This window comes from Apteryx mantelli, chromosome 3 (genome assembly GCF_036417845.1).
Source record: "Apteryx mantelli isolate bAptMan1 chromosome 3, bAptMan1.hap1, whole genome shotgun sequence".
NCBI lineage: Eukaryota > Metazoa > Chordata > Aves > Apterygiformes > Apterygidae > Apteryx > Apteryx mantelli.
In genome coordinates this window covers 102,520,220-102,547,519 of record NC_089980.1, presented here as the reverse complement: position 1 = coordinate 102,547,519, position 27,300 = coordinate 102,520,220, and the positions used below count along the sequence as shown (strand labels likewise).

General features: G+C 38.4%; 1 protein-coding gene across 1 annotated transcript; it reads right to left on the bottom strand.

Moving 5' to 3' along the window:
- Nucleotides 1–745: 745 nt before the first annotated feature.
- On the bottom strand, nt 746–27,300 carry HMGN3 (high mobility group nucleosomal binding domain 3). The gene is made up of 6 exons (XM_067294080.1): nt 27,112–27,300; nt 11,687–11,737; nt 5,973–6,002; nt 5,088–5,135; nt 2,584–2,697; nt 746–2,067 (listed from the first exon to the last, which is right to left on the bottom strand). Exons 1-6 carry the CDS (start codon nt 27,124–27,126, stop codon nt 2,029–2,031), a joined length of 297 nt encoding a protein of 98 aa, XP_067150181.1. The 5' UTR covers nt 27,127–27,300; the 3' UTR covers nt 746–2,028.

The following is a 27,300-nucleotide window of genomic DNA, read 5'->3' as shown; positions in this document are numbered from 1 at the left end:
AATTATTAGGTTGGGATATTGTCCAAATAATTTAAGGACACAACTTCTACCTACATTTTAGGTATTTAGTAAAAAGAGCTCTCCTAAAATAAGCTTGTCCAGAGAGGTATCAGTGTCTAATGACACATAGGTCTAGATTAAATTAGTGTCGTGTATGGTCATTTCAAGAACTCCACCTGTCTAGGTAGGATTAAGCAACTAATCTCTCAGTTATCCACACATAAAATGATGAGACTATACAAAATCCCTCCTCACAGTAATGATAAACCATAAATTGACAAATGCTTAGAAAAAGTTCAGACAGTTAAAATTCCCATGATCGTAATATCTAGATTAACAGACTTTTCAACGGGGTGCATCAGAAAGCAAATCAGAAGTATTATGCAGGGCTATTATGTATCACTAAATAACAATAATGACTTTCCTTCTAATTAAGCTGCCAGTTTTGTTATGGCCCTCTGTTTTCCATCACCTAAAACAGAAAAACTTATTTTAAATCTTCTTCCAAGATTAAGTTCATCATGCAGAGAACAGCTTCCTGTTATTTGACTGTAGCAAGCCTATCACAAGAGTAGCAGCAGTGCTTAGCGCAGGCCTGGACTACTACTCTAACTAGCATATAGAGTTTTTTGTATTCAATCTTAAAAATTGAAGAAGTGTAGAGAGGCTTGGCTTTTTTTCTTTTTTTAAATAAGAAAGGGAGGCAACTGGAGATTTCTTCCCAAAGAATAAAAAGAACACTAGGTCAGGCAGCAGTCATTTATTTATTGACTTAAACAAGCAAAAGTATCCTCAGACATAATGGCCACCACTCAAGCAATACAAATCAATGCTACTGAAGAACAGGGAACATCTTATCTCTCACCCCTCCCACCCCAGAAGTAATAATAGAAATATCAGGATCCCTAGAGAAAAGAGTAAGAAGGAGAAAAATTATCAAAGGTGCTTAGAATGAGCTGAAGAGTTGAAACATAGATACTAAAAATCATTGGCTAATTCACCATATTGCCACAATCACCTCAAAAATAAACTTTCATTGTTCCATCTCTACTAGGTACCAAATATATAGTGCTGTTTAACAGCAATTTCAATATATTAACAACTGTCCTCAGCTGAAGCAGAACAGCAATTACTAGTTTATAATAAATTTGAGGCTTCAGATAGAAACAAGGATTTCCACAGAGTAAGATGCAAGTCTGCTCTTGTTAATGAAAAGGGAGTGGGGGAGAAACAAAGCTGCTCCTAGTAGTTACTGTACATCTGTAGCAATCAAGCAATTCATTCTTTGTTGATATCTCACTATAGACACAATATCCTGACACACTATGGCAACTCTACTCACCCTGTGACAGAGTATCTGAAGAAATTATTTATAAGTGCCTTAACTCGTGGGTCACTGAAAATCCCAACCTGCTACTCGTGTGGTATTTTTTAATCAGAGGTCAGAAAAAAAAAAAAAAGGCAAACAGACTGCATGCAAAACACAACAGTTGCTAAATCACTTAGTTTTCCTTGTAATAGTTGAAAATATGAGTAAGGCATTCCTCAGATTTAGAGAAAACATTAGGAGGCTGTAGTTTTGCAGGCAAGAAGACCTTTTATTTTAATCCATTAAAAGAACCCAAAATAGTCAGCAGGTGGCCACATCTATCCATGTTTTGTTAAAATCACATAAACCCTAAGTACAAAAGCACCACTGATTATTGCTCTAGAAAAACTGCATGAAAAATTCAAATACGCACAGTAAAAACATCACCATATGCACAAGACTTGATATCTTAAAGCAAGTGTATGGAATGCTGATCCAATTTTACACATACCTTGCAATATTAATTTGATATTTATATTACTTGGCAACAATGGGAATTTCTAAAAGCACTGTTATGAGAAGGGAAATGTTCATATACAGTTTAATATGTCAACTATCATAGTCCTAAAAAAATTAGCATTTACAAAATACTTGATAAAAATATCTTTTAAAAGTTGTCCGAGAGGTACATAAAATCAACCCAAAATTTTCATGATAATTCATTCGTTCTTGTCACCTACAGATTCAGTTTTCTGAGCCTGTGAAGAGGAAAGAAAAAATGTAATTACTATAATAAATTGCTATTATGTATACAAATACCCACACTACCCTTAATCCTTCGACTCATTATTTGCAACAGCTCAGTTTCAAACCTATGTCAATATTACATTTACACAAACAAAACAGGTACATACACACACTTTTCATAATTTATTGGTCCCAGCTTTTCAAAAGCAATACAGGCCTTACCTGTCAGCTTCCATTGTTCATACTGAAAAGCACCACACTACTATCTGTTTCTATTCACTGCACACATGCAGAATGCTCTACCGTACCCTTAACTTTCACTGTTTCAATCTGCCCTTTTACTGACAGTGTGCTGGGTGGGGCACCTCTGGATGTTGAAACACTAACAGTTGAGCGAGAGACGCGAATCTGCAATAACATTATGGGCAATAAAAAGAAACATTATGAACATGCTATCAATGTCTGAAAGGCTGAATAATTAAAAAAAACCACTGATTCAATCAGCAGGAGGTATGTGTGGAAAGTACCTCTTCAGCTTTATTTTCACCATTTTCAGATGGTGTAGTACCTTCCTTTGCAGCTTCTTGCTTTTCATCCTTCTTCCCTTTAGCACCTTTGCTGGCCTTTGTTCCAGGTTCCTTCTGACAGAAGATTAAAAACATGGGCATAGTCTGTATGAGTAGCCAGCATCCTACATCTTTATCAAAAACCCTTCATATAAACTAAAAAGCAAATCTTAGCAAGGTGCATGTGCTGGACTAACAGAGAAATTCACCTAAGACTACCTGGAAATTTTCAATATACAGAAGTTATACAGACTGTCAAAATGTCCAGAAAATGCTGAAGTGTGCTTCTGCATTTTTTCTTCATTATATAATTATAATTTACAGGGATACAAAAACCCCTCAGACTATTTTGGTAAACTGATTAAAACCAGAGGTATATAAAAAGACATGTTTATGAACAAAAACAATTACAATAAAAAAGCTTATTCAGCCAAGCACAAACAACAACACACTGCTTGTGTAACAGCACTACACTTTTGATTAACATAAAATATTGAATTAGATTTTTAAAATTAAGCATTTTTGTTGGTTGTCCTTTTCTTAGTTTGATAACATCTGTGATGTTCATTTCACATTAATGAAAAACAACTAACATATTAGGGAGGCAAATACTGATAAAATTCCATCTGCATCAACAGAAAGCAGAGAATTTATCAAAAGGAACTATTCTACCATCTACAATTTCTTTTGGAGAGTTGCTCTTAAACAAACAATACAACTCACATGTTGAAGTCTTATTTTTATATCACTGCATCTATGGATCTATTTAGGTTTGTGATCTAAGAGTATGCACCGATTAGTACAATGACAGGTTAAGGATTTAAAGTCTTACGTGTTAAAAATGTAAACTATGTTTGCTTGAAAATTTTACATTGGTATTTAAAGGAGTTCTGATAAGGAGATGTTCCATGCAATCATTTGCTCCAAGTTCTTCAGGCAAAATGGCAACAATAGCTGTGAAGGGAGATACTAAGGTCAGTCTCCCTTTGAATCTTTTGATCACTACCTTTCCCCGTGCAGGAGTTGGGTGTAGGGGGTGGGGGTGTTAACCCTAGTTACAAGGCAGTCTGAATTACTCCTCTCACTCTTGAGCTTCCATGTTACACACCAGCTCCAGCAGGCAACCAAGATGCTTATTGTTGGTTTGAGTATAGTCCTAACTCTTCACATAGGAAAGAAGTAGTTAAGGACTTGACTTAGTGAAAATAATTTGCAAGCTCTGAACACTAAAAATAAACAACCAAAGACAGTGCAGATTTGGGATCATTAGCAGGTTCAGAGTACACACTTCCTGATTTTTGTTAGGAGACCAAAATTAATATACTCCTTAAAAGGAGATCCAGTTAGAATTTAGAAAAAAAAAACAAACAACCTACAGATCATTGTATTAAGAAGTTACTTAGAATTACATCATAGGGGATTCCACATGCCTGAAATAAGCCTCAAATGTCTTTCAGGCAACTTGGACTCGATAACACCCAGCTCATTTTACAACGTGTGCTGAAAGTTATAAAATCTATCACATTCCATTCTTTATTAATACTCCTCTTAAGAGGGGAGTAGGTTTATTAAACTGTTTCCACGAATTAAATCAGTCATATCAGGATAATTCATGAAGTCTTGCTGAATTTATCAACTGCATTATTAATAAAATCTTCCAAGTCGCAGAATTACACATTCATACATGAACCTCATATCCTGATACTTGCCCAACTGAGATACCAAAAACAAGAACTTGAAAAATGTAAGTGCCAAGAGGGCTACACTCAGTTTCCACCAGTATGTTTTTTTTTCCTGATGAAGCAGTTGTTCTTATTTAGCATTCCCCTTGGGCCCAAGTAAATCTACATTTTCTGAAGTATGTGATTTATATGCAGATATCCTGAAAAGGTATTTTCAGACACTACTAAGATTTTAATTTGACTGTAACTGGCCTAGTAAACCAAAACCATCCAATTTAAATATATTTAATTTCACCTTTAATTATAATTGCACATTCTCAGCAATGGCCAAGCTTCAAAAAGAGATAAGAGCCTCTCACTATTAAACGAAGTACCATCCCTCTAGTCAAGCAAACAGGATGGCATGGAATAATCTCAAATCCTATTGCGGGAATTGCTAAGTCCCAGGTAGAGCTAACTCGAGCAAACCTGTACATTTTTGGAAAGGTTTGGAAAAGGGAAAGATTCTTCCTAAACTTGGTATTCGCTACAAACTAAGACAGTCTGCATATCAAACAGGCAAGACATTTTGTTTGGCCAGTAATGAGGCCAGGAGGGGGTGGAGCAGAAAAAGAGTGATCTAATTTGTTTTTTTCCTGGTTAGGGGTGAAGCGGGGGGGGGGGGGGGGGGAGCTCATGCATCAGAAATACTCTATGTGAACTGAATTGTTCGCAATGCAAAGAGAAAGTATAACCTGGTTATTACTGGTTATAGTGATGGCAGTTAAAAAGAAGAGTATTTACCTTAGTGGTTTTCCTTGCTTTAGGTTCAGGTTTTGGTGGAGCAGGTTTCTATAAAACATTTTTAGTTGCATGATGTATTAAATATATTACCAGTAGCCAGCCACCAGCCTCCACACAACAGCTCCCACCCACCCCACACCAGCTTCCCTTACTTCCTACTCATTAGTATGCACCTACAAAAAGATCAAAAAACCTCAGTGAGCAAATAAACCTCATCACTTGCACATGCACCCATTTCTATTAGCCCTCTCATCTAGGAGCCCAAGTAATTTGGGGGTCATTTTAAGAGTCAAACATGGAGATTAGAAGGAACTATTAACAAACAAACAAACAAACACACACCACCACCACCAACAAAAAAAGCCTGTCAGATAGATACCTTTGCTAAAAGAAAGTGCTCACAGTCTTTTCATACTGCTACATCGTTGAAAGGCTCTTCCACTTTCTGAAGGGTTATTTGGTTTATACATCTGTACACACACACGCACTTTGAGCAAACATACTAGAAAAAATTTAGCATCTGCTTGTTCTCATGTCCAAATCTAATAAAGAAGAGGAACTAAAACCAAATACTAGTAGCTGCATCAATCAAGCCCTTGATGGATTGCTCTTACTCTTTCACAGAGACATAGCCACATTTCCACAACTTGCGAAGGTATTAAGTCAATACTATGTGTAACCAGAGTGCTGCACTGAAATATGGAAATACATATTTTTAATAAAATAACCTCCAGAAACCAATAGAATAAAAAAAAACTCTAAAGATGTCTGTAAATACACTTCAGCAAGAAAAAAATTGAATTAAGCAAAATGTAACAAACCTGTTTGGTCTGAGAAAGCATGTGCCTAGAAAATTATACACCAAGAGGTGTTACACATACTTACAGCTGACAATCTTGCTGATCGTCTTGTGGGCTACAGAAAAAGAAAGAAAGAAGACATTTATAGGCTTACGGCAAATCTTACCCAAGCCCAGATAATATCAGTCATTTCATGGTGACAGAGTAAATAATATATACCCTACCAAAATATGTATCTATAAATGTATATATCATATCTATATATGTATATATCACTGTATATATCAAACAGAACTCAGGGCTTCCTCATTTTGAACCAGCAAAATTTTAAAGGGACAAAGTGATGTGGAAATTAGTAATGAAAACAGTTCATGAATTATAATGCCTAAATCTACTCTCAAATCTATCAGTGCTTGTAGTTGTAAAATACTATTTTAGTACCTCTTTAACAAATATTTCTGAGTCCCTTGCTGCTCTATGAAAGGTTCACAAATACAGCAAGTTTAACTACCTGTACACAGGACAGAACAAACCTTTGTCAAAAGAAAACAAAATACTTAAAATAATGTTTATCTAATCTATCAGATGTTATTTTTAATAGCAGGTAAAAATATTTTCTGATAAAAAGCAAAGTAAAGTTATCCTTTCCTGGAGGATATCAGAGTGCTAAGAGGTCAAAACATGAAGTGAAGGATCCCTCCAGTTCCCCAGTACCCCCCCCCACAACTGCATCTGAGATTCCATCTGTACAAAGACAGCTACAAGATCAGAAAAAAAATGAATTTTTAAAGACAATTATAAAAAGGAAAGAAGAAAGTCCAATATTCCGTTTTTCCTCCACTTCTTCTCTTGATTACATCAACATGCTTTCCTAATTAAATTTTATTTCACTTTGCTTTTTCATAAATCTATTACTGAAGATGAGCAAGTATAGAAATAGTTGTAAGCTCGTTAATTTGTTCACAGCATTTTTGTACTCATTAAAACATGAGTCCATGATCCAGTTACACAGCAGTTATCAAACAGTTAAAATTTGGTCTATGCCATAAAACTGAAATCACATTTGTAATCAAAATAAAGCTACAACTCAACTGCAACAAATATCCAACACAACACAGCTTAAAAAGTGAAACAAAAATATCTTTTTAATTATGTATTAAGCATTTAAGGTGGGCTGAAAAAACATGGCCCCACATATCTCTTGCAACAGGGAAAAGGTGTTGTTAATATCTGAAGAATGCAGTAAATTGTATTTGTTGGAGCCATGTAAGTATTCTTAGGGGAAGCAGTAGGGAATAGTTCATATTTGGGTCCAGCAAAATACAAGTCGTGTCAAAAAACACCTAAAGATATTTTCAACTACCAAATATTTATGGATCATTAACCAAAAAAAAAAAAAAGAAAGGAAACTTCTCTTTTCTTGGCAATTTAGAATATTACTCTTTTGTTAAGCAGCCTAGCATCACTTTAAAAAAAAGTTAAATACAGCATTTAACTTGATCTGGTAACCAAAGAACTCCTAGCTCAAGGCATCTTTCACAAGTCTGTCTTCTTAAATGAAGATTTTTATCCCACAAGCTTGGGTGTTAAAATGTTGCAAGTTAGCATCCACTTTTTACAAGATAACATATTGTCTTAGATGCAAATTGTATCCCCCCCCCACCATTGTTCTTACTCCATGATTGATTTCATATAAGATTTGCACTGTGTGAGAAATTTGGCATAACTTCCCCAGTTCTTTAAAAATCCTTGAAGGTTTACTTAATTTTAATTCTCATTCAGGGTTTGTATGCATGTTGTGTTATCCAATTATAAGGATGGAACTATAGTTAAGTCAGCAAAGGTCACATTTCTATGTACTTTTAAAAAAAGCCAAACCTCCTCCCCCCTCTTAACAGCTGTACTAAGCCAGAATCACCTACTGTACCCAATAATCTACTTGACACTGTCCCACTAGCAAATGCTTAGGGAAAGAGTGTATGAGATGGAGCACACACAGAAAGACACTTTGCACTTCCCTACTCTGCCAGCTTCTGACAATCTACAGTTGTGCACTTTCCAGTCTGGATATTATATCCACATCATGTTTTTAATAGTCCCAGATGGACATTTTTTCCATGAATTTGTCTGTTTGCTTGAAAGTGAACCCATTTACACTTTCAGTTTTCACAATATACTATAACAATGAGTTTCATAGTGGGATTTTATGTTGTGTGGAAAAAGAAACAAAAATCAAACCAAAACAAAAAACACTCCAAAAGTGAAGCTCCCCCCACCCCACTGTATTTCTTTTGAACTTGTTACCTCTTACTTGTACTGGATTCCTCTTATTCTCAAATTATGTCAGTAAAAGCAAGTAATCATTCCCTAACTGCCCTTCTCTATTTTGCAGATAAATTTATTATCTCTGCAATATAAAAAACAAAGAATCCTAGAAATTTTTCTTTTTCATTAAAAAGCTGCTCTATATCCTCCGTTCATCCCACTGTCCTTTGTACCTTTTCAATTCCATCATGCCCTTATTAAGGGAGAGCCATTTAATAGTCCCCATCTAGGTGCACAATGCATTTATGTTGTGATACAGTGATGTTTCCCACGCTGTTCTCTATTCAGTCAGTAATTTTTCCCCTATTCTATTCACCTTTCAATTATCAGGACGTTTTCTAAGAAGGATCCACAGTCATTCCACAATCTCTCTCCCGATTAACAGCCAATTTGACCATCACTGTGTCTTCCCCTGCCCGTGAGTATTAATTTGCATTTCTCTGCATTCAGTTTCCACTGATATTTTATCACCTAGTTATTCAGTGATGTCACATCCTTCTCAGTCTCTCTCACTTTTGACTACCCTGATGATTTCTTGTAAACTTCAGCACACTTTGTAGTTTCACCAGTAACTTCTCTCCCAGATCATTTAATGAATACATTCAGCAGCACAAGCTCAAACACAACTCTCCCCAACACTCCACTAACTCTCCTCTATTAGGAAAACTAACTATTTCTTCTCTAGCCTCTTCTCATATCTTCATCTGTTATCAATTTTTAAGATGATCTTCTCTTTAATCCATGGTTTGTTAGGTTAAGAACCTGGTTGGAGAGCCTCATCAAAAAGTGTTTTTATATCCAAGTACATTGTATCAATTGGTTCAACATCATTTATTTACCTGTTGACTTCTACAGAGAATTCAGATATTTGAAGTATGATTTCTCTCCGCAAAATCTGTCAACTCTCCTGTTATACATTTGTCTGTATCTACTCATTCTACACTTTTTTTAAAAACCTTTTTATTAAAAAAAAAAAAACTTTTACGAGTTAGACTTACAGTCTTTATTTTCCCGAATCTCTTATCTAAAACCCTGAGAGCTTATTCATTGCCTTCTGTTACTCCGGTACTGAGGCCAATGCAAGCCTCTTAATAGTTTAGCAAAATAGTTTTAGCCCAAATTCGTTGGGCTGTTGGATGAATACCATCTAGTTCTCAGATTTATTATTATTCTTTTTATCAGTTTGTTTAAAAAAAAAAAATCTAAAACCACTTCTGCTCATACCCAATTCAAGAATGTTCTCCAAACTCTACGCTCATAAGAAAAGGCTCCATTATGACAAACTCCCTAATAAGTCTGCATAGCAGAAGTTTCATCTAGTTGCTGTATTTCAGCTTCACATTTGACATACTGGATGTTTTGCTCCTTTCCTCATTATTTTCTATCTATACAAAAATACCTTTAAAAATAACAATTTTCCTTTATTTTGGTGTTAAATCTTTCTGGGTTTTTTTTTTTGGGGGGGTGGAGGTCCTTTTGAAAAATAGTACACATTTCTTCAGACCTCTAGGATGGTGTATTACATAGCCTCTCTGCTGCCTGATATCATTAAATATTTTAGCTGTTCCTTTTAACAGGCTCTCATTTTTAATAAAAATTCCCTTTCTTGACATCGCATCTTACCATTGGGGAGTTTATTTGGACTTACATTCCCACAATGACTATGAACTGAAATATATTATCATCATAATTATGGATTGGTTCTCTGACAACTGTCTTTTTAACTAGCTTCTGTGTACTACTGAGGACCAAATCAGGAGCTCGTTATTCTTTTCTTGGTCCTTTGACTTGTTGCTCCAGGAAGCAAACATTCCTGGTTTTAACTTTTTAATCTTTTAATGCCTTCCCAATGCATTTCTCAAAATTGCTCTTTGCCATTGCAGATGCAAATTTTTATGACTTCTGTTTGTTTTTTTTCCCCCCCTAAAGATAGAGAATTCTGACTTCACTGTATGTGCCGTTCAGAACCTGCCAGTCTCCTTCAAATGTTTAGTTTAAATTTTTTTCAGAATAAAACTCTTCAGTGTCATCCACATGGGTCTGTTTTGGTTCAGACTGAAGCCATCCTTTCTGCCTAAATTCTACCTATTCCAAAAGTTCCCACAGTTTCTAGTCTAATCCTTCACTATTATCCTCACTTACTGAGCACTACAGGTGTGTCTACTGAGACTATGTTCATTTGTTTTTTCTGTAGTGTCCACAGCCACTATTATCTCATCTTGACTGAAGACTACTCCAAGAGCTCTTGTATTTCAAAGAGAACAGGCCCTCCCCAGAGAGGGGATATTTCTGCAAACTTCTTTCTTCTTATACTAGCATTCAGCTGTCTTAAATATTCAGGGTAAGGAACCTTTACTTTTCTGTCTCTTGAAGAAACAATATTTAAACTTGGACAGAAAAAAAAATCATTTAGAGGAAAAAGATTACATTTTTACTATGATGTAGTCAGCCTTTTCATATTTTGTGAAACTAAGAAACTAATTGGTATGCTGTCTTCTAGGAAATCCCATAGGAAGCTACTGAGATACCAAAATCCATTTTTCTCAGATCTTTTTACTCATCTGTTTTCTTCATGATTTTTTTGTAAACATTACTATTTTTTGAAATATTCTGACATTCCTCTGTACCATTTTCTTCTGCCTGACTGAGCATCAACCAGCTTCTCAGTTCAGAAAATGTAAAACTTCATTAGGCTTTTCTCCCTGTTCAAATATGCCCAAAGCTTTATGAGAAGAGCAATTAATTCTTAATCCGTTTGAATATTCACCCAGTCTTTTCAAGGGCTTGATTGAACTTTGTCAGTTACAAAAGGTGACAATCTAAGAAAATGAATCCTCGATACTTCTCTACCTCTTTTTTAAACTCAGATTAAGGGCTGTGATAAAGTCTAACAGACCTTATTGTACTGGTCAAGGTACCACCAGCTGTCCACCTTGCCTCTTCTGCCAAAAGTTAACTGTGCCCTTAATGCAAATTCGGACAAAGGAAACATACCCATATGTCAGCTGCTCCAGTTTAGAATCTGGTATCTTAATTCAAAACACCCTTCCATCAGCCACATAAGCTAAGAATAGTTTTGAAGTAGAGTGGCTGAGGTGTGCGCATTAGCTCTCTTCTGCCAGCTCTGCTAGAGAAAGAGGCAAGCAAAACACAGTTCCAGGCAGTAACATGCTAAACTGTTGCTGTAAGGTCCACCAGAATGCCTCTATTAAAGCCCTAAACGGCTTCTGGAATTTGTTTTGTGTACCAGTGAGTCCTATAAACCCTCAGTGCACAAAAATCAAATTATGCCAAAAAGGCTACAAATGTGGCTTACTTCTAGTTTTAAACAAACTATCATTATTTCCACTGAAAACACCTGAAAACACTAGAAGTGGATGAGCAGTACATACTCTTTTGATCTGCAAGACTTCAGATCTCCAATCAAATAATTACATGCCAAAATGAATTTTTAAAAAAGGGAAATATACTTGCCTCTTGTTTAGTTACTTTTGCTGCATCCTTGCCTTCAGCACCCTCTGGAGACTAAAAGAAAAAATAAGTCAGTGCTTTTATTATAGATTTAAAAGCATCTGGCCAACAGCAAACCACCGATGACAGTGAAGATTCTTCTTTCTATATGTTGGAGCAACTTAAAGAAGCCTGGCAAATTCATGTTAGTATTTACAAGCAACATCGTACCAAAGCCATTCTAGATTTTCCAAGCAAGAAAACAAAGACTGATTATCACCAGGTATGTTCATAACACACAGCATCCCTCAGTGATCCTTCTAGCCAATTAACTAAAAGCATCTGCAGGCTCCAATGGGAGTCATATCTAATCAGCAGCTGGTAGCATAACACTATGAACTGGAAACTTGAGGTTTGCTCTACTAGGGCTTTAGAAATCCCCGAGAAAGTTAACAGTTTTCTTCCTAAACATGAACTTCACTAGTAATTAGCTATGATGAGATGAGCCAAAAAGCACAGCACTACTGAAATGAATGATTTCCTTATCTCATTTGTTCCTCTGGTGCCTCAGGCTCACTCATTTAGAAGCTTTCAGAATATCTTTCCCTCATTGCATCTGCTCCATCAAAACAGTAAAAAATAAAAATAAAAATAATAATAAAAAAAAAAATCAGTAAAACACCAAGACTTTGACAGGACAGTTAGGGAAACATCTTCCTTCACAAGAACAAAGTATTGACCTGACCATTCTAACTCTTGTCTTCCAGAGGTACAAAGAAATGCTAGTTAAACCCAAGCACAGCTAAAATCAAGCTTATGTTCCAAGTCCTTTGTTTAAAAATCAAGATATATTACTTTACATTTTGAAAAAGACAGGATGTCCATCTAGGGGCAAGCAATCATGGAAAAACAGTGAGCAGTAGCTACTAGAGAAGAATTACAAAAAAAAAAAAGCAGGTGTTTTAAAAAGTCATTTAATAGGTAGGAGAGAAGGCAATTTGGTTGTTGTTTTGCTTTTCAATCAGTAAAGGAACAGTAGAGGAGTTATCTTTTCTTTGCTCTTTCCATTTCAATCCTAACACAAACTTTCTACAAGGTTTTGACTGGAATTTCTGAGAGTTACACAATTACGGTTTGGAGCAGAGAAAAAGACTGGCTAGTTTGCAGTGGAGTTGCCCACTGTCTTCTCCTGTCATTGGGCTCTAACATACCTACAGAAAAACAAATACTCTTCAACCCCCCACCAGAAAATAAAACTTGGCTTTATGACTGTGTGCTCTCCTAAGAGAAAAGAAGCATGCCACAAAAGCAGCTGGTTTAAAAAAAGTCTAGGACTGATCATTTAAGTAGCTAAAAAACAGCAGGAAGTTAAGCGGCATTGAGTAGAGTACAGCAACTCAGAATAGCAACACAGGCATCCAAAATGGAGCTTGACTGTTCCCTGAGGTACTTCAGTCTCACCAGCCTCCTGTGGGATTGTTTCAAGTTTGTATTCCTAAAAGCCTTTCCGTTTGTTTACTGAAGAGTTGCCATAGCTTGATAATGTGATGCTGGGAGCATGAGAAGCCATAAGCAAAGCAAAAACATGTAGTTCCACGATCACTGGCAGTAACAAAGCCCTGTTTCCTACAACTTCCCTCTTCAAAACACAACGTTGTACAAGTTCCAAGCACAGCTTTCCCATAGTTTGGGAATTCATAACATCTGTCTTTCCTATAAGAATTTTCCCAAGTCTAATAAACTTGCACAGCACTGTTAAAGGGAACTCCAATAGCATCTTTCCTCTACTGGGCACCTATTTACACGGAAGTTATCTTTCAGAGTTTATAAGTCCTTCCTGAAAACAGCCAAGAGGATCAGGATTTATAGGAGTAGGGAACAGAAAGACAGCATGATTCATTTCCTTAGGCGGCCAGGGTAAACACCTCAGCATAAAATGAATGAAGCTGAATCACATTCCATGATCAGGGTATTTTACACTACTTCACTTTTAGGAACCTTAGAGCTTTGAAACAGGGCTAAATCATCATGAGATGCTACTACCACATGCCAGTAGCTTTGCAGTAACTGCCCAGGAGCAAACTCTCATCCTGCAATACTGTATAGTTAACACACAGTAATTTACCCCACTTTCTTTAGCAATAACGAAAGACAAATCTCTTGTTTCTGGTACACAGGGCAGGCTCTTTTTAGATGTTAATATTATTGCTTGACAACACATTTTAAAAACCTCTCATAGAGCCAACCGCAGAAAAAAATTAACAATATATTAAAATTTCTTAAGTCAAACACTGTATACTATTACAACATATTACATAACATACTTCAATTAAGTTAGCTAATTAGCCCAGAATTCCCTCTCAAGCTGGAAAATCCAACAACAATTCCAAGGGCTAAAGAATTTTTTCCATGGAGAGACTTAAACATTAATAACCTCAGAGGTGAGTAACAGCAGCAAGGGGTTCTTACATGCTCTCACTCCCATCTCAGACCCTATCCCTCCTTTCTGCAGTCACTACAAGTTCAGGCAGTCTGAGGCTGCACTCTTCCTCCCAGGCCCTTGGCTCTCCAGTATGCTGGCAGAGCTGCGTGGGAGGTCATGTCGCGAACAAGATAATTGATCGAGCTGAAAAATAGCTTGCTGCTTAAACACATTTATAAATATTATAAATATAATTAAAAATGTAAATATATTCTCCTGCTACCCCAGCAAAATCATTTTACTCTACAGCTGCACAAACAATTGAGCCAGTACAACCCACAGGATCAAAGTGGCACGGGGCTGCTGCAAGCAGCCTGGGACTCCTTAAACTGATAGGGACACCAAAAAACATGCATGTCAGAAATATGGCTACAATATATCTGTTGAAAGAGGAATGGAAGCTTCCTCTCCCCTCCAACTAGTCCTGCTTAGACACTCCAGGGAATCCTGGCTGGTTTGAATCTTTGTGCTAGTTTTTGCAGTGCTTTCTCTTTTCCCCAGGGATCAGACAGATTTATACATGCATGTCACAGGCAGTGGTTGTCTGCACTAGCATCTGGAAGTCACAGAACTTTTACGTGGAAGCCACCAAAACCTTGAAGACCTTGTTCCCAACTCTTCCATAGGAACCCTTCCTCTGTCTTCTGTCCTGGTGAAAAACTATTGAAGGAACTCTGGTTTCAAAGCAACTGAGCTTACTAAGTAACATATCCCCTTGGCAGGTTTTTCCACATGATGTAATGCTATGGCTCACTGTATTTCACATGACACCCTGGTCACGTTAAAGTGCACTCTGATACTGTGCCTTACAGTATAAACTAGCCAGGGACAGGACTGTCCACACTGCAAGTTTCATGCAGCAGAATCAAAGCCCCCTGAATCACTGAGAAGGACAGTACTCCACCCCCAATGATTCTTCAACTTTATTCCCTCATATACCTGTATTCCCTCACATACCTGTATTATAGCCATAAAGTAGCCTCTTTAGGCCTGCTGCGTCTGACACTGTATGGATGCCAGCAAGAAGTGACACAGATAATAAAAAACAGAGAAGAACATAGGTAACAGTGATTTTTTTTTTCCAATCAAATAGGCACATAGCGGTCATAGCAAAGGAGCTGACTGGCTAACTATAAATATGCTTTCAATATTCAAACTAACGGCAGGTTTTAAGTGCAGACAACCATGCATTGTGTCATATCTCAAACAGTACTACATATTGCCAATAAGAATGTAAAGTAAGCAGCAGCTAAGCTTTGTAAGATCTGTCAGCTCTGCATAACTTTTATACCACAAGATTAACCTGGAAGGATGTGTGCAAGATTCCCTGTGAGTATCCACAATTAGAAATTTTTAAGGGACACAACAATTTATTTTTTTAAAGGGACACAACTTAAAAAAATGGCTTTGAGAGGATTTGAAAACCAAGGGAATATTAAAAATTGATCTTGTTTATATAAACAGGTTTTTGTATTTCACCAGTTATGAAGTATAAATACCACAGGACACACCACGACAATAATGTGGTACCTGCAGTACCAATACCACAGAAGAATTGCTAAGTTGAAATAAAAAAAACAGATAACTGTTTTAAAGAAACATTTAATAGAACATACATGCAAGTTTCCTTTATTTGTCTTAAGCCTGGACTACCTGGTACAGATGCACCACAAAAGAAAAAAAAAAGCTTCATTTTTTCTAATTAAAACCCTGCAATATAAGCAGGATGCCATATGAGTACAATACAATTCTAGTATCTACAGTTACTGATATCCATTCGAGAAATCCAAGGGTGAGTATTTGAACTCACAGTGACCAGCTTCTGGATAAATATTTTGTTTGTACTTAAATGAACAGAAGCAGTGCATTAAAAGCACGAAGAATAAGAACACAAATAGGTGAGAAGTAACAGTCAGTACAGAAGGTTGCAGGTAAAATGAAATAGATCATTCATTCTTTGAAGGATCTTATTACTAGCCGATACTCAACACCTCAGCTCTGAGAGGCCAGAAATTAGTCTTCTCATACCCACATGAAAAGCACAAAAAAAGCAGATTCCAATTCCATTAAAACTACCACATTAAGAAGAGGCAGAAAGCCTTAACCTGCCTCGCACATGAGTATTCTCTGTAATGTTTCATCCCTTCTTTGCAAAGTGTTTTGTTCAGCCACATTTCAATATACTGCCTGCAATGGGATTTGCCTGTAGATACTTTCCTGACTCGGTATTCTAGCTGCAATTTCCATGATGTAATGATGTAATGGAGGTCAATCCTCCAACAACTTTTCTCTCCAAAATACTATAAAAGTTTGCAACAAAACCACAGTGGCCAGAAAAGAAAGACATATAAAGTCCTAAGTCTTTTTCAGAATTTACTGAACTGTTCCACTACAATTTTCCCTACCATCACTTCCCTTTGAGTATTATCTACTGCATTTCAGATAGCTTTTACATGCTAAAATTTAAACCAAGTTTTCTGTGAGTAGAGCTTAGTTAAAAGCCAATAGAGTTGCATTATAGTGAATTTAATTCAATGCATTGTTTCCCTCTACATGCTAGATCTTCTAATTGTGTCTGTCTTCACAACAGCTCTGAATTTTGTGCCAGGTCACAAATGTAATTAAAATGTTGTTTACTTCTTGTTTTAGATTAATGAAGACACTATATGTTAGCTAATTTAACATCAACCAACTCCTGTGACACTCTTCTAGCCACCAGATCCTCCAGTATCTTATCATTAACCTTTGTTTATAGCTAATTCTCTGATCTGTTTTCAGTTGATACAACAGTGCTCACTGCCAAGCCAATTTGAATGAACTTCGCAAGTGATTTAATTCTCTCTATTAAATGCTTTATGAAGCCAAGTATTCTTCCTACTATGTTCCTTTACTTCTTCTTTTCTACAAAGAGCCTGATCCTGAAAAAAAAAAGATGCATGCCACTAATGTCAGAAACAAGTAATTCCACCAGAACCATTTATGAAGTAAGCGTTGGCGGGTTTTTTAATACCCAAACTGTTTCCCGTCATTATTCTTCCCTGCATCTGAGTTCTTCAGTATAGTCTTCCAGCAATTTTTGAGAGTTCTGCTATGTATGACTTAAGGGACATATGCTTTTATATAGAGAGATATATTATATACATCCTTATATAATTTATACTTTTATATATACACACACATCTATAAAATTGATGTTATACATATTTATTTTTATATAATTTATTCTCTGTGTGTACATACACACACAGACATACATATATACATACACACACACACACACACATATATATATAAATATAAAAATTTTTTTGAGGTAGTAAAGAGGGAGGTTGGAAGTCACACATTCCAAAGGCTTTAAGAAGCATTTAGAAACTCTGAAATCTGCATTACATACTAACTCCCTCCTGCTCCAGACAGATGCCTTTTCCTGAACACCCAATTATATTTGATTACCTGTATTAAATCAAACATATATTCTCCACTACAAAAAAACCCTTTAAGTCTATATAATATTTCAATCTTTTCTGTTAAGAAGTATTGCAAAGAAATATTATACAAGATGTCTTTTTTTTTTAAGAATGTAAATCCATCCCTTCATCTCATATCTATTAAGAGCAAAATATTTAATTTTCTAATACTTTAGGGGGAGAACGTCAAGATCATGAAGTTCTGAAAAGACAAACTGTACTTAAAAATTTAAATATAAAGACCATCATTAATATCCCCTGGTATTAATATGCAACCGGGAGGCAGGGGGAAGAAATCAGGAAAAAACACGGTTCCTGATGAAGTCTCCATTCTTGCTTAGACTTTCAAGCCAAACAGGGTGAGTGGTTAACATGCATTGGATTTTCAAAGAATATATAAGAAAATAAGAATATAAACAGCCTGGCTATAACAAAAATTAGTAGGTTCAGAAAACAAAACAACTAAGTGTATTTTATTAAATTCAGTAATTCTTAACAGGTAATTTCTGTGACCTTTGTGTTCTTCCAGGCAAGAAAGAAGAGACAGAAATGAAGTTAGGTCTGATGTATTTCTAGATATCTAAAATCAGTCAGAATAAATGTTTCTCCAAAAGAGGAAACTAAATTCCTTCATTGTAGACTAAGGTTTTGCTGTTCCCGCTGAAAAGAGCTCAGAGGTTGACCAATATAATTTAAACCATATTTACATTTGATGGGACATTTTAAAAGTCTCAAAGTTGCCTTCGCTTTATTTTCACCCCATTTACCTGGGAGAGCTGTCCAATTTTGATTGTGCCAACTAACTTAAGAAAACGGAGGAAAGACCTTCCAAGTTTCTCATCCCAGTAGTCATTTTCTTGAAATATGACATTATCTTCTACCTATAACTGAATGAAGGAGCAAGAATAGTTTCTAGAGACTGATGCTTAAATTTGCACTGTCTTTTAAAATCAATATTGTAATTCAAAATTAGACAGACAATTCCCCATTTAGACATTGTAGTAATTAGCTGGATTTTGAAAAATACAGATCAGTCATGGGAGTAGTGAGCGCACAGTGCATCTGAAATCTTTCAGCTTCCCCTGAACTCCAAACTTGAGAACTCAGCTACGCAACGAGTAAATTCTTCTCTCAATATTTGCTTTATCATTTTACTGTCACCATAAAATACGAAAGCGGATTCAAAGAATAAGATGAAATCCAAGCACAAATAATATTATTTTTGTGGCCTAATGCTTTCAAAGGTGGGTGCCAGTTCTGCAAGTGAGACTAAGCGAATACTCATGCAAGTGTATATGCAGAGCCAAAGTTTTAAAAACTTTAAAGATTAGGTCCTACATCAGTATCTAAATAGAACTGATCAGATGTGCAAAGCAATCAGCACAAAGTACTTCTGAAAAGAGCAGAAAAAATGTATTTTATCTGCTTAAAAATAGAGATTAATTTCAGACAACTATTTTCAATAACAACTGATTTCTGAAAATAGCCACCTCTGACAAAGAAAACTATCCTGAATGACTGAGAAGAGGTATGTAATTCCTTCCCTTCCACAACACATAACTGTGATAAAAAACACAGTAATCTGCTACGATAGAAAAGAACCTTTTTTATTTTTGTTTCAACTAATTGGCGCTATGGAACATCAAACCTCTGAGATAATGACAGCAGCTCCCTAAGTAAGAGGCAGGAACTAAAGGCACACTTGGTACAATGCCCCGTGTACACTGACCTCTTATGTCCCAGTAATAATTCCGCCAGGGATTAACAGAAGCATTGCACTATGGGGATAGGCAAAATGGAGAACCTCATGGACAACCTAAAATGCAGTTTCAAATGAAGATAAAACAAAAATGATTCCAAGAAGATGCAGAAGGGATACAGAAGAAAGGATGAAGAGATAAAGGATGCTTTCCTACTACAGAGCACTGATGCCTCTCCTCAACTCCGCTTGAGAGGAACCAGAAAACACAGCAGTAATAATGCTGTCAGCCAGACATATCACAAAATTCTTTGGAAAGATTACATTTTGTATCTGCAGCTTTCACTGTTACCAAGAACACCACTCTTTACAACAGGAAGACAGGATCTGTATCTCCAAATCACAGGAGTAACTGATTGAAAATTGGTCACTTCCAAAGACACCAAAAGAAAAAAACTCAACCAAACAAGTCCAGTGCAGGTTTTTTTTTTTCCATAACTGTGCAAGGACAGAGTTTGAGCACTTGGTCATTGTGATGAGCATCACCTAATGAACTAAAGAATACTCCTCTGTGCACTCAGAGACTTTCAGGGACTATCAAAGAAAGGCTGGTTAAGGTTGCCGTTTGATAAATGCCTGGCTGGCACAAGTTGACATGGCTGCTGCTTAGAAGCCATTCTGCTTTCTCCAGATAATCATTTCTGCCCTTAAGCCAGCTTGATTCTTTGTGCCAATGTATGGGAAACCAAATTGGTTTGACTGAAAACTACCATGAACTTGTATGATACCCCCATAAGTTGCATCAAGAGTAAGGACAGAAAAGTTGCTGGAATTGCTTCTTTTAGCCTGTGTATGCCAGCTTGAAATATTTAATGAACTATAGTCTTAGTAGTAAAGTCCCACACTGTGAATTTCACTGACAATAAAATTGGTACAAAAGGATCCTACTTCTGCATATACCCAGTTGCTTATTTCCAGCCCTACTTCCTTCTAACAGGTTATTATCACCTATTAGCTGTGCCGCTATGTGGCATCTCTAAATAGGATCAGGAAAATGATCTAGGATAAAAAAAATTCCAAAATAATGTTTAAACCTGTTGAGTCAGTAAGATTTAAGAGGATAATGGCTTGAAACTTAGGTCCAGCATCTGAAAACATCTTTTTAGCTACAGGACCATACGATTTTTTAAGCCACAGGATAAACCACTATGCTAGCTATCTGCAGTTAAAGAGAGAAAGTTGATGGCAGCCATTATGATCCTACAAAGTATTAACTTCCAAGAGGTGCTGTAATCTGGTTTACTTGCATCCTACACAAAAGATGCTATTACAATCATTTCAAGCAAATTTTAACTTCATACAACTTATCTAAACAAGCATACACCTTAGAACATAGCAGGCCTATACACAACTACAGCTTTGGTATAAAAAAAGCAGAGAAAGAAAAGTTTTTCTAGTAAAATTGAAGAAAAGTAGTCTTAAACCACACAGCTTATACCAGTTACATTCCATTTACACATGCTGAACTTTTTTGATAATGAAACTTAACAATAATGATATTCTAGAATACAAAACAATATTATCCCCACTGGCTTGTTGAACTGCTATCAAACTTATTTTTGATCTCCACTAAGAGGAGGTATTCTCCTAAAATCCCTGTATGTAAAAAGATTACCTGCACCTTGTTGTTTTTGAACTAGGAGATAATGACTTGTAAAGCAGATTGTATTGGTGGCTAGAGTTCATCAGATATCACACTTTAATGCACAAAGCATCATTATGAATGACTTCTGATTGATAATTTGGTGAAAAACTAACAATGGAAGTATACTTTAGGTTGCCCATTCATTAATTTCAACTGTATTTCAATGTGGTCTAAGAAGAAAATTTATGCACATTGTAACCAATTGTTAATAAACGGGTCAGATTTTTACAAAATTATGTAAAATGATCAGAAACATTTTAGATCTATAAAAACTTGGTCGATGAGCTTATAACCTTAATAACTCTAAAAAAACAGTCATAGCTAAAATGATATAATTAGCTCTTCACAAGCTATTTTAAAGCGTATCTTTAATATAAAATGTGGACAAATACATGCTGCATGTATTTAATAGCCCTGCAACACCACATTGCAATGAGGCATAGCAGCATTACTCATGCATCTTTTTTCTTCAGTGCTACTCAACACTGTTACACTGTAACATATCCAAGTGTACCATATTCAGAAAGTTCTGGGTTTTCTTTTTCCACCTAATTTTTAACTGCTAGGGATAGACCCTTTAGGTTAGTCTGGTCATGTTTATCACATGCCAACATACTCTTGGAGTAGGTTTAGTAGGCAATTTTCAGTTGCTTTAAATTTGTCAAAGTTTAAAATTCTCAATGATTACAGATTTAGTACATGTAAAACAACTTGTAAAATGAAAAGTGACAAAACAACATCTTTTTTCCTTGTACTAGAAGACCCTTGCAACCTTTTCTTTTAAGATGGAACCCTATTCTGTTTGTCTTGATTGAATGAGCATGCACCTCTGACTGTGCAGCAAACATTTTGCTTTTCTTTGTGAAGGATGCCCAAAGTGGAAGCCCACCTGAAGACTGCTACTGGCACATTAGGTAGGAGTTTGTCAAAGTCAGGGGTACCTCAGTAACACAAATCCAAAGAAGGTCTTTTTCTGCTGTTGCCTAGCCTTTTTCCAGTAGTTACTGAACAGCCTGCCATTGATCTAGATGAAAAAATGGGAAGAGAAACTACCTTTTTAGAGCTCTGACTTCTGCCCTTGCCCTCATGTTACACAGCGAGAAAGGAGGAAGCAACCAGCTTGAAACGCAGGGGGAGTTTTAAGGGAAAGTTTGGAGAGAAAACAGGGAGAAAATAGGATGAGTGAGGGGAGAAGGGCATAAGGATTTGCTACTGCCCCTCATTTCTCTCTTCTCCTTAAGATATAATCACCTGCAGAGCATGAAACAGAACGCAATTCTCCCATCTCTATGTCCCACTGCTAACAGAGGATGCCCTATTAGCCACACTGGAATAAACTGAGAAGTGCCTCTGCTACAGACCCAAGAGCTTCCAACTCCGCTGATGACCCTGAATGGCAGGGTGTGAGGGTAAGAGCAGAAAAGGAAAAAACAAAAAACCCCACAGGTAGTTCTATATAATGAAGCTTTCCCTGTCAAGTAGCTTCAAAATGAAGATAAATTTAGAGAAAAAAAACACTACGTTAGATTGATACCACTTTGTTAAATTGACACAGACCGATTAAAATATGGGAAGTGTTAGCAGCTTGGGCTGCACAGCAATGACTGTATCTCATATTGCTGTGTTATGACCACTACCTCACATACTACTTTTCCCACAAGATCTACACCTCATTCTAGGGATGAAACAGTGACAGCCACAGCAGACAGAGCTGTGATCTGCAGGACTTATAGCTTCATTAGTTAATTGGTGTTTGATCACATACAAGTTGCTTTTAAACAGCCAATTACTAACTGCAAGTTCTTCAGTTTCTGTGTGTGCACTATAAGAAAAGATAACAAATTTGCAGAAGTAACAACAACCACACCACCCTGAGCATCGGAGGTGCTTTGGGGGCAGGGGGAGTGGGAATGAATCAGGTGAGACATCTTAAATTGAGAATCCAGGTTGAATGGACCTTTCCAACAACTTGGCCATTTATCTCTGCGCCCCAGTTCACTATCAGTGGAACAGGCAGAACATTCCTCTGAATATTCATGACACTTTGGAAATGCTGACTCAAATATGAAGCATTTCACAAACAGAATTGAGTTCAGGTCCAGAGAAAAACCATAGGTGGACAACTCTAGGTTAGTGCAAGTTTTGGATGATGAAAAGTTAGAGATGTGTCAGGCTACGTATTTAACCACAAGGATTAGAAAATACATTGATTAGATACTCAGTTGGCAAGACAAGTAATATGGAGAGTCCCATGAAAAACTATTATGTGATCATGTAATTAAATGCATTATGACAGAACAGGGCTAAACTACAGCACCTCCCAACTTCTATTAAAGGATTTATTCAAAGCCAAATATTCAGAAGTTTTGTTTTTATATAGTAAATATACTCTGCTATTCTCTCCCACTTTAAAGAAAGTGAGTTTGTATAATGGAACAGGAACCTGCCACAGATGTTACCTCTACTACATTTTCATAGCATCAACTCTACTGCAGAAGCTAACATTCCTGACTACAAAAAGCAGGCAAATAGTCTGAAGTGGCTAACTAATCAAGAAATTTTTCTGCTCTGAAACACAACAGCAATATTCAAAGATGTTATTAAAAAAAAAAAAAAAAGTGGCAACCAGTCTTCACATCTGATACAACTGCAAGTGTTTTCAAAACAACAGGTGAGGTGCAGGCCATGTTGCTCATAGTCAGATTAAAGAATGAGTTGGATCATTCCAGAGTGTAACCCCAGCTATCTCACAGTCTCCCTGTTCAACACTGGACAAGTCACTGCTTGACCTTTTAATATCTCCCAGTGATGGTGCACACACTGTTGAGAGCTGCAAGTACTGTTCATCTTGATGACGATTACATTAAAGCTTACACATGTATGTACATGCCAACGCATGTATATGACCATACCATGATTCTCCTTGTCATTAGGGAAAGGATGATTCTTTATTCTTTTATAGTGACACAGAGACCTTTTTACTGGGGCTGTTTCAAGGTCAAGGAGTCTTCCAATATGACCCAAGAGCTAATTCCAGCTAGACAGGCAACAAAACAAAACTAAATGCCCCAATCCATTTCAAGGCATTCGCTACCAATACCACAACAGATACTCTAGTCTATTCCACACTGGCACGCCACTCTTCTTGTGAAAGGCCATGTTCACACCACAACATGTTATTACAACAGACAAAGCATGTAGAAGCCTGACAGAAAGAGTCCAGAGTTCAACCTCTTTTTATTTTAGTGCAGTATTTGACACCATCTCAACACACAGTAAATTCTCGCTTCCCCCCCCCATTAACCTTGACCAACAACTAATTAAACACCAGTACCGTAGACCACATCATTTGTAATGAAGAGGCTCAGCTACTGACCTAAGTTTATGTAGGGAAGGAAAGAATCAAGACAGAAAGAAAAGCAAACACAGAGGATCAGCCAGTTTAGATAACTAAGACATACACAGAAACAGGTAAAGGTGGATTCTTATATATAGTCTACATGCCATTTCTGCAAAATTATTATTTATTTACCTACCCCCATAATTGTGAAAATCTCTTGCTTTGGTTTTTGAGGTTTATTTCCTAATAAAACCTTTGGTGTTAATGGCCTTTTTAGAAGTTAGAAACTTTGTGTTAACAGAGGAATCTGCTACTAACTGCATGAAATGGTTTTGTCTCCATGCGGAAACTGAGTGGTGTTAATAATTATTCAGCTATTGCTATATCACTAACTTCTCACTCTGCGGATGCTACTCTGGAATAAACTATTATAGAATAGCTATGGCTATTCCATTTTTCTCATAAAGTGAACCCATCAGTTATATACTTTTCCTAGAACCAGCACTTTCCAAAACCCATAGATTCTATACAATCTTATTTTTAACTATGTTAACTATGCTAAATGGATTAAAATTTACTCAATAAGTCTTCATATTCATTGCTTTGATCACATACATATTTTTTTTCTGATGGCCTTCTAAAGAGAAGACATTTTTATGTACTTATTACTCAAAAATAAAGTGAAGCGTTTATTAAGAGAAACAACAGACAACCAAAACCTACAAGAGTTACTATAGCTCTACCCTGTTTTAGGAAGGACAGTCTGAAACATTATCAGTAATGTAAGAACATTAAAGGGTAAAGAAAACAGGGTGGGAAGTTTGCAAGGTTTCCAAAGTAACCTTTAAAGTAAACTACAAAGTGTCTTGTAGGCAGGAAGCTAATTTTCAACTTTTTCCTCATGACAAGCAACGGCACTGAAAGAGCAGAAGCATGTGAGGCCAACATGAGGTGCAATGACAGAACATCAAGGGAAAAACTGCTCAGCCTTCCCTAACTTCGAGCCAAGTCACCCCTACAAATGCAATCAGCCCTATGGGTGTATCCATTCTCACAAACAGAATCAGGTTAGTTTGGATTTTAACTTTGAATTAGGTAATTCAGTAGCATGCTTCACATTTTGATACCACCCCTAAGGAATCAGGAAAGGATGAGAACTGAATGCCTAGCTGCCTGAAAGTCATTATCTACTGGTAACTTCAGTAAAACAGATTTCAGCCCCAGACCAGGCATGATGTATTAGGAGGTCATAGGTGACATTTGGGAAGTCTCCAACAAAATAAATTGCTTTGCCTTGGTTGACCTAGTTAATATTAAAAGACTGCAGCTATTTTTTTAATAGTATATATTAGTGTCAAGCCTCTCATTACACTCAATTAGTAACTGCAGAAGGGAGGAAGTTCCTAACAAGGATTTCCAATAGGGCCTCAACCCTCGGGGAACTGGGTGGCCACCGTCCTTAGCCGCCTCCAAAACCCGCAGCCCTGCACCTTGCAGGGGGCAGGTACCCCCGTCCACGCTCGGCTTTGCCTTCTGCAAACCCTGCGAGCGCTCCCCGAGGCCCGACGCCGCGCAGCGAAGTGTCCGGGCTCAAGCAGGAAAGGAGGAAATAAAAAATCCCGAGCGCGGGCACCGGGAGGGCTGCCCGACCCAAGTTTCTCTCCCTTCGGGCACGCGGTCTCGCCGCCGGCCCCCAGCCCCTTCCCGAGGCGGCAGCAGCAGGCGCGGGCCCCGGCGGCCCCCCCGGGCGGCGGGCAGGGCAGGGCGGCGCGGCGCGGCGCGGCGCGGCCCCCCCGAGCCCCGCGGCCCCCCCGCGGGCGGCGGAGGGAAATGCGCCACGGGGCCGGCAGTCAGGCCGGGGCCGGCGGGAGGCGGCGCCGGCGGGAGCCGAGCGCGCTCCCTCAGGAGGCGCCTCCCCGCCACAGGGGCCGTGGTGGCGGCGGCGGCCTCGCTCGCTCGCTCGCTCCCGGCCCCGCCGCCCCGGCTGCTTATGAACTCCGGCGCCGCCGCCGCGCGAGCGGCTCCCCCCGGGCGGCATGGGGCCCTGCCTGTGCCTTGCCGGCTCCTGTCCTGATTGACACCGGAGTTGGTACATACGGGTCTGTCACAGGAGGCGAGGAGAAGGGTGTAGTTTGTTTTAAACATGGCTTTTCTCTCCCCTCCTCCTCGTACCTCGGAGCCATCGCCGGGGCACGCCGCGAGGCGCAGGGCGGGCGGCGGCGGCGGGTCCGGGGCCGCCCCCCCCTCCCTGCCTCTCCCCACAACCGCTCGGTGCCGGCTGCGAGCCGGAGTTTGCGAGCAGGAAACTCCTCCCGCGGAGGGCCAGGGGCGAAGCTGCAGCTGCTGCAATATTTCTCCCCGGTGGGGCGGGGGGGGACCGGAGTTGTGACAGCGACTTCGCCCCCCAGGGACGAGGGAGACACCTCCCCGCAGGGCGCGGGGAAAGTAAACAGGAGAGGCGGGGGGGGCGATAATGGCACGGGGATCGGCGCGGAGGGGCGGCCGGGATTTGCAACAGGCAGCAGAAATACCTAGAGTCGAGAGCAATCCGCAGGCTCCGAAATAAAACACCAACGGCCCAGGTTTGAAAAGAAACACCAGCTCCACATTTTGAAACATATAAATACACACATATATAGATTTTTTTTTTTTAAAGCTACTCGTTCCCAGCGGCCCCTTCTCCCCCCCCCCCCAAAAAAAAAAATCAGCAGGAAGGCACGAAAACAGAACCAAACACAAGCCGAGGGGCGCGTTACCTTTCTCTTCGGCATAATGTCCCTGCTCCGGGCTGCAAAAAGTAAACCGATGGGAAAAAAAAGCTCCCGCACAAGCGCAGATCCGCCCGACAGCAGCGGCGGCAGCGGCGACACCGGAGTCGCTCGTGCCCGCAGCTCTGCCCGCGCCCGGTGCCCGCCGCGCCGCCCCGCCGCCCCCGGCGCCCCGGC

Bases quoted from the DNA above. Each gene is read 5' to 3' on its own strand.
- HMGN3 (XM_067294080.1), bottom strand. The intron at 5,136-5,972 runs GTAAGTATGTGT...AATGTTTTATAG, and splicing joins GATCAGCAAGATTGTCAGCT to AAACCTGCTCCACCAAAACC. The intron at 2,698-5,087 runs GTAAATACTCTT...ATCTTCTGTCAG, and splicing joins AAGCAAGGAAAACCACTAAG to AAGGAACCTGGAACAAAGGC.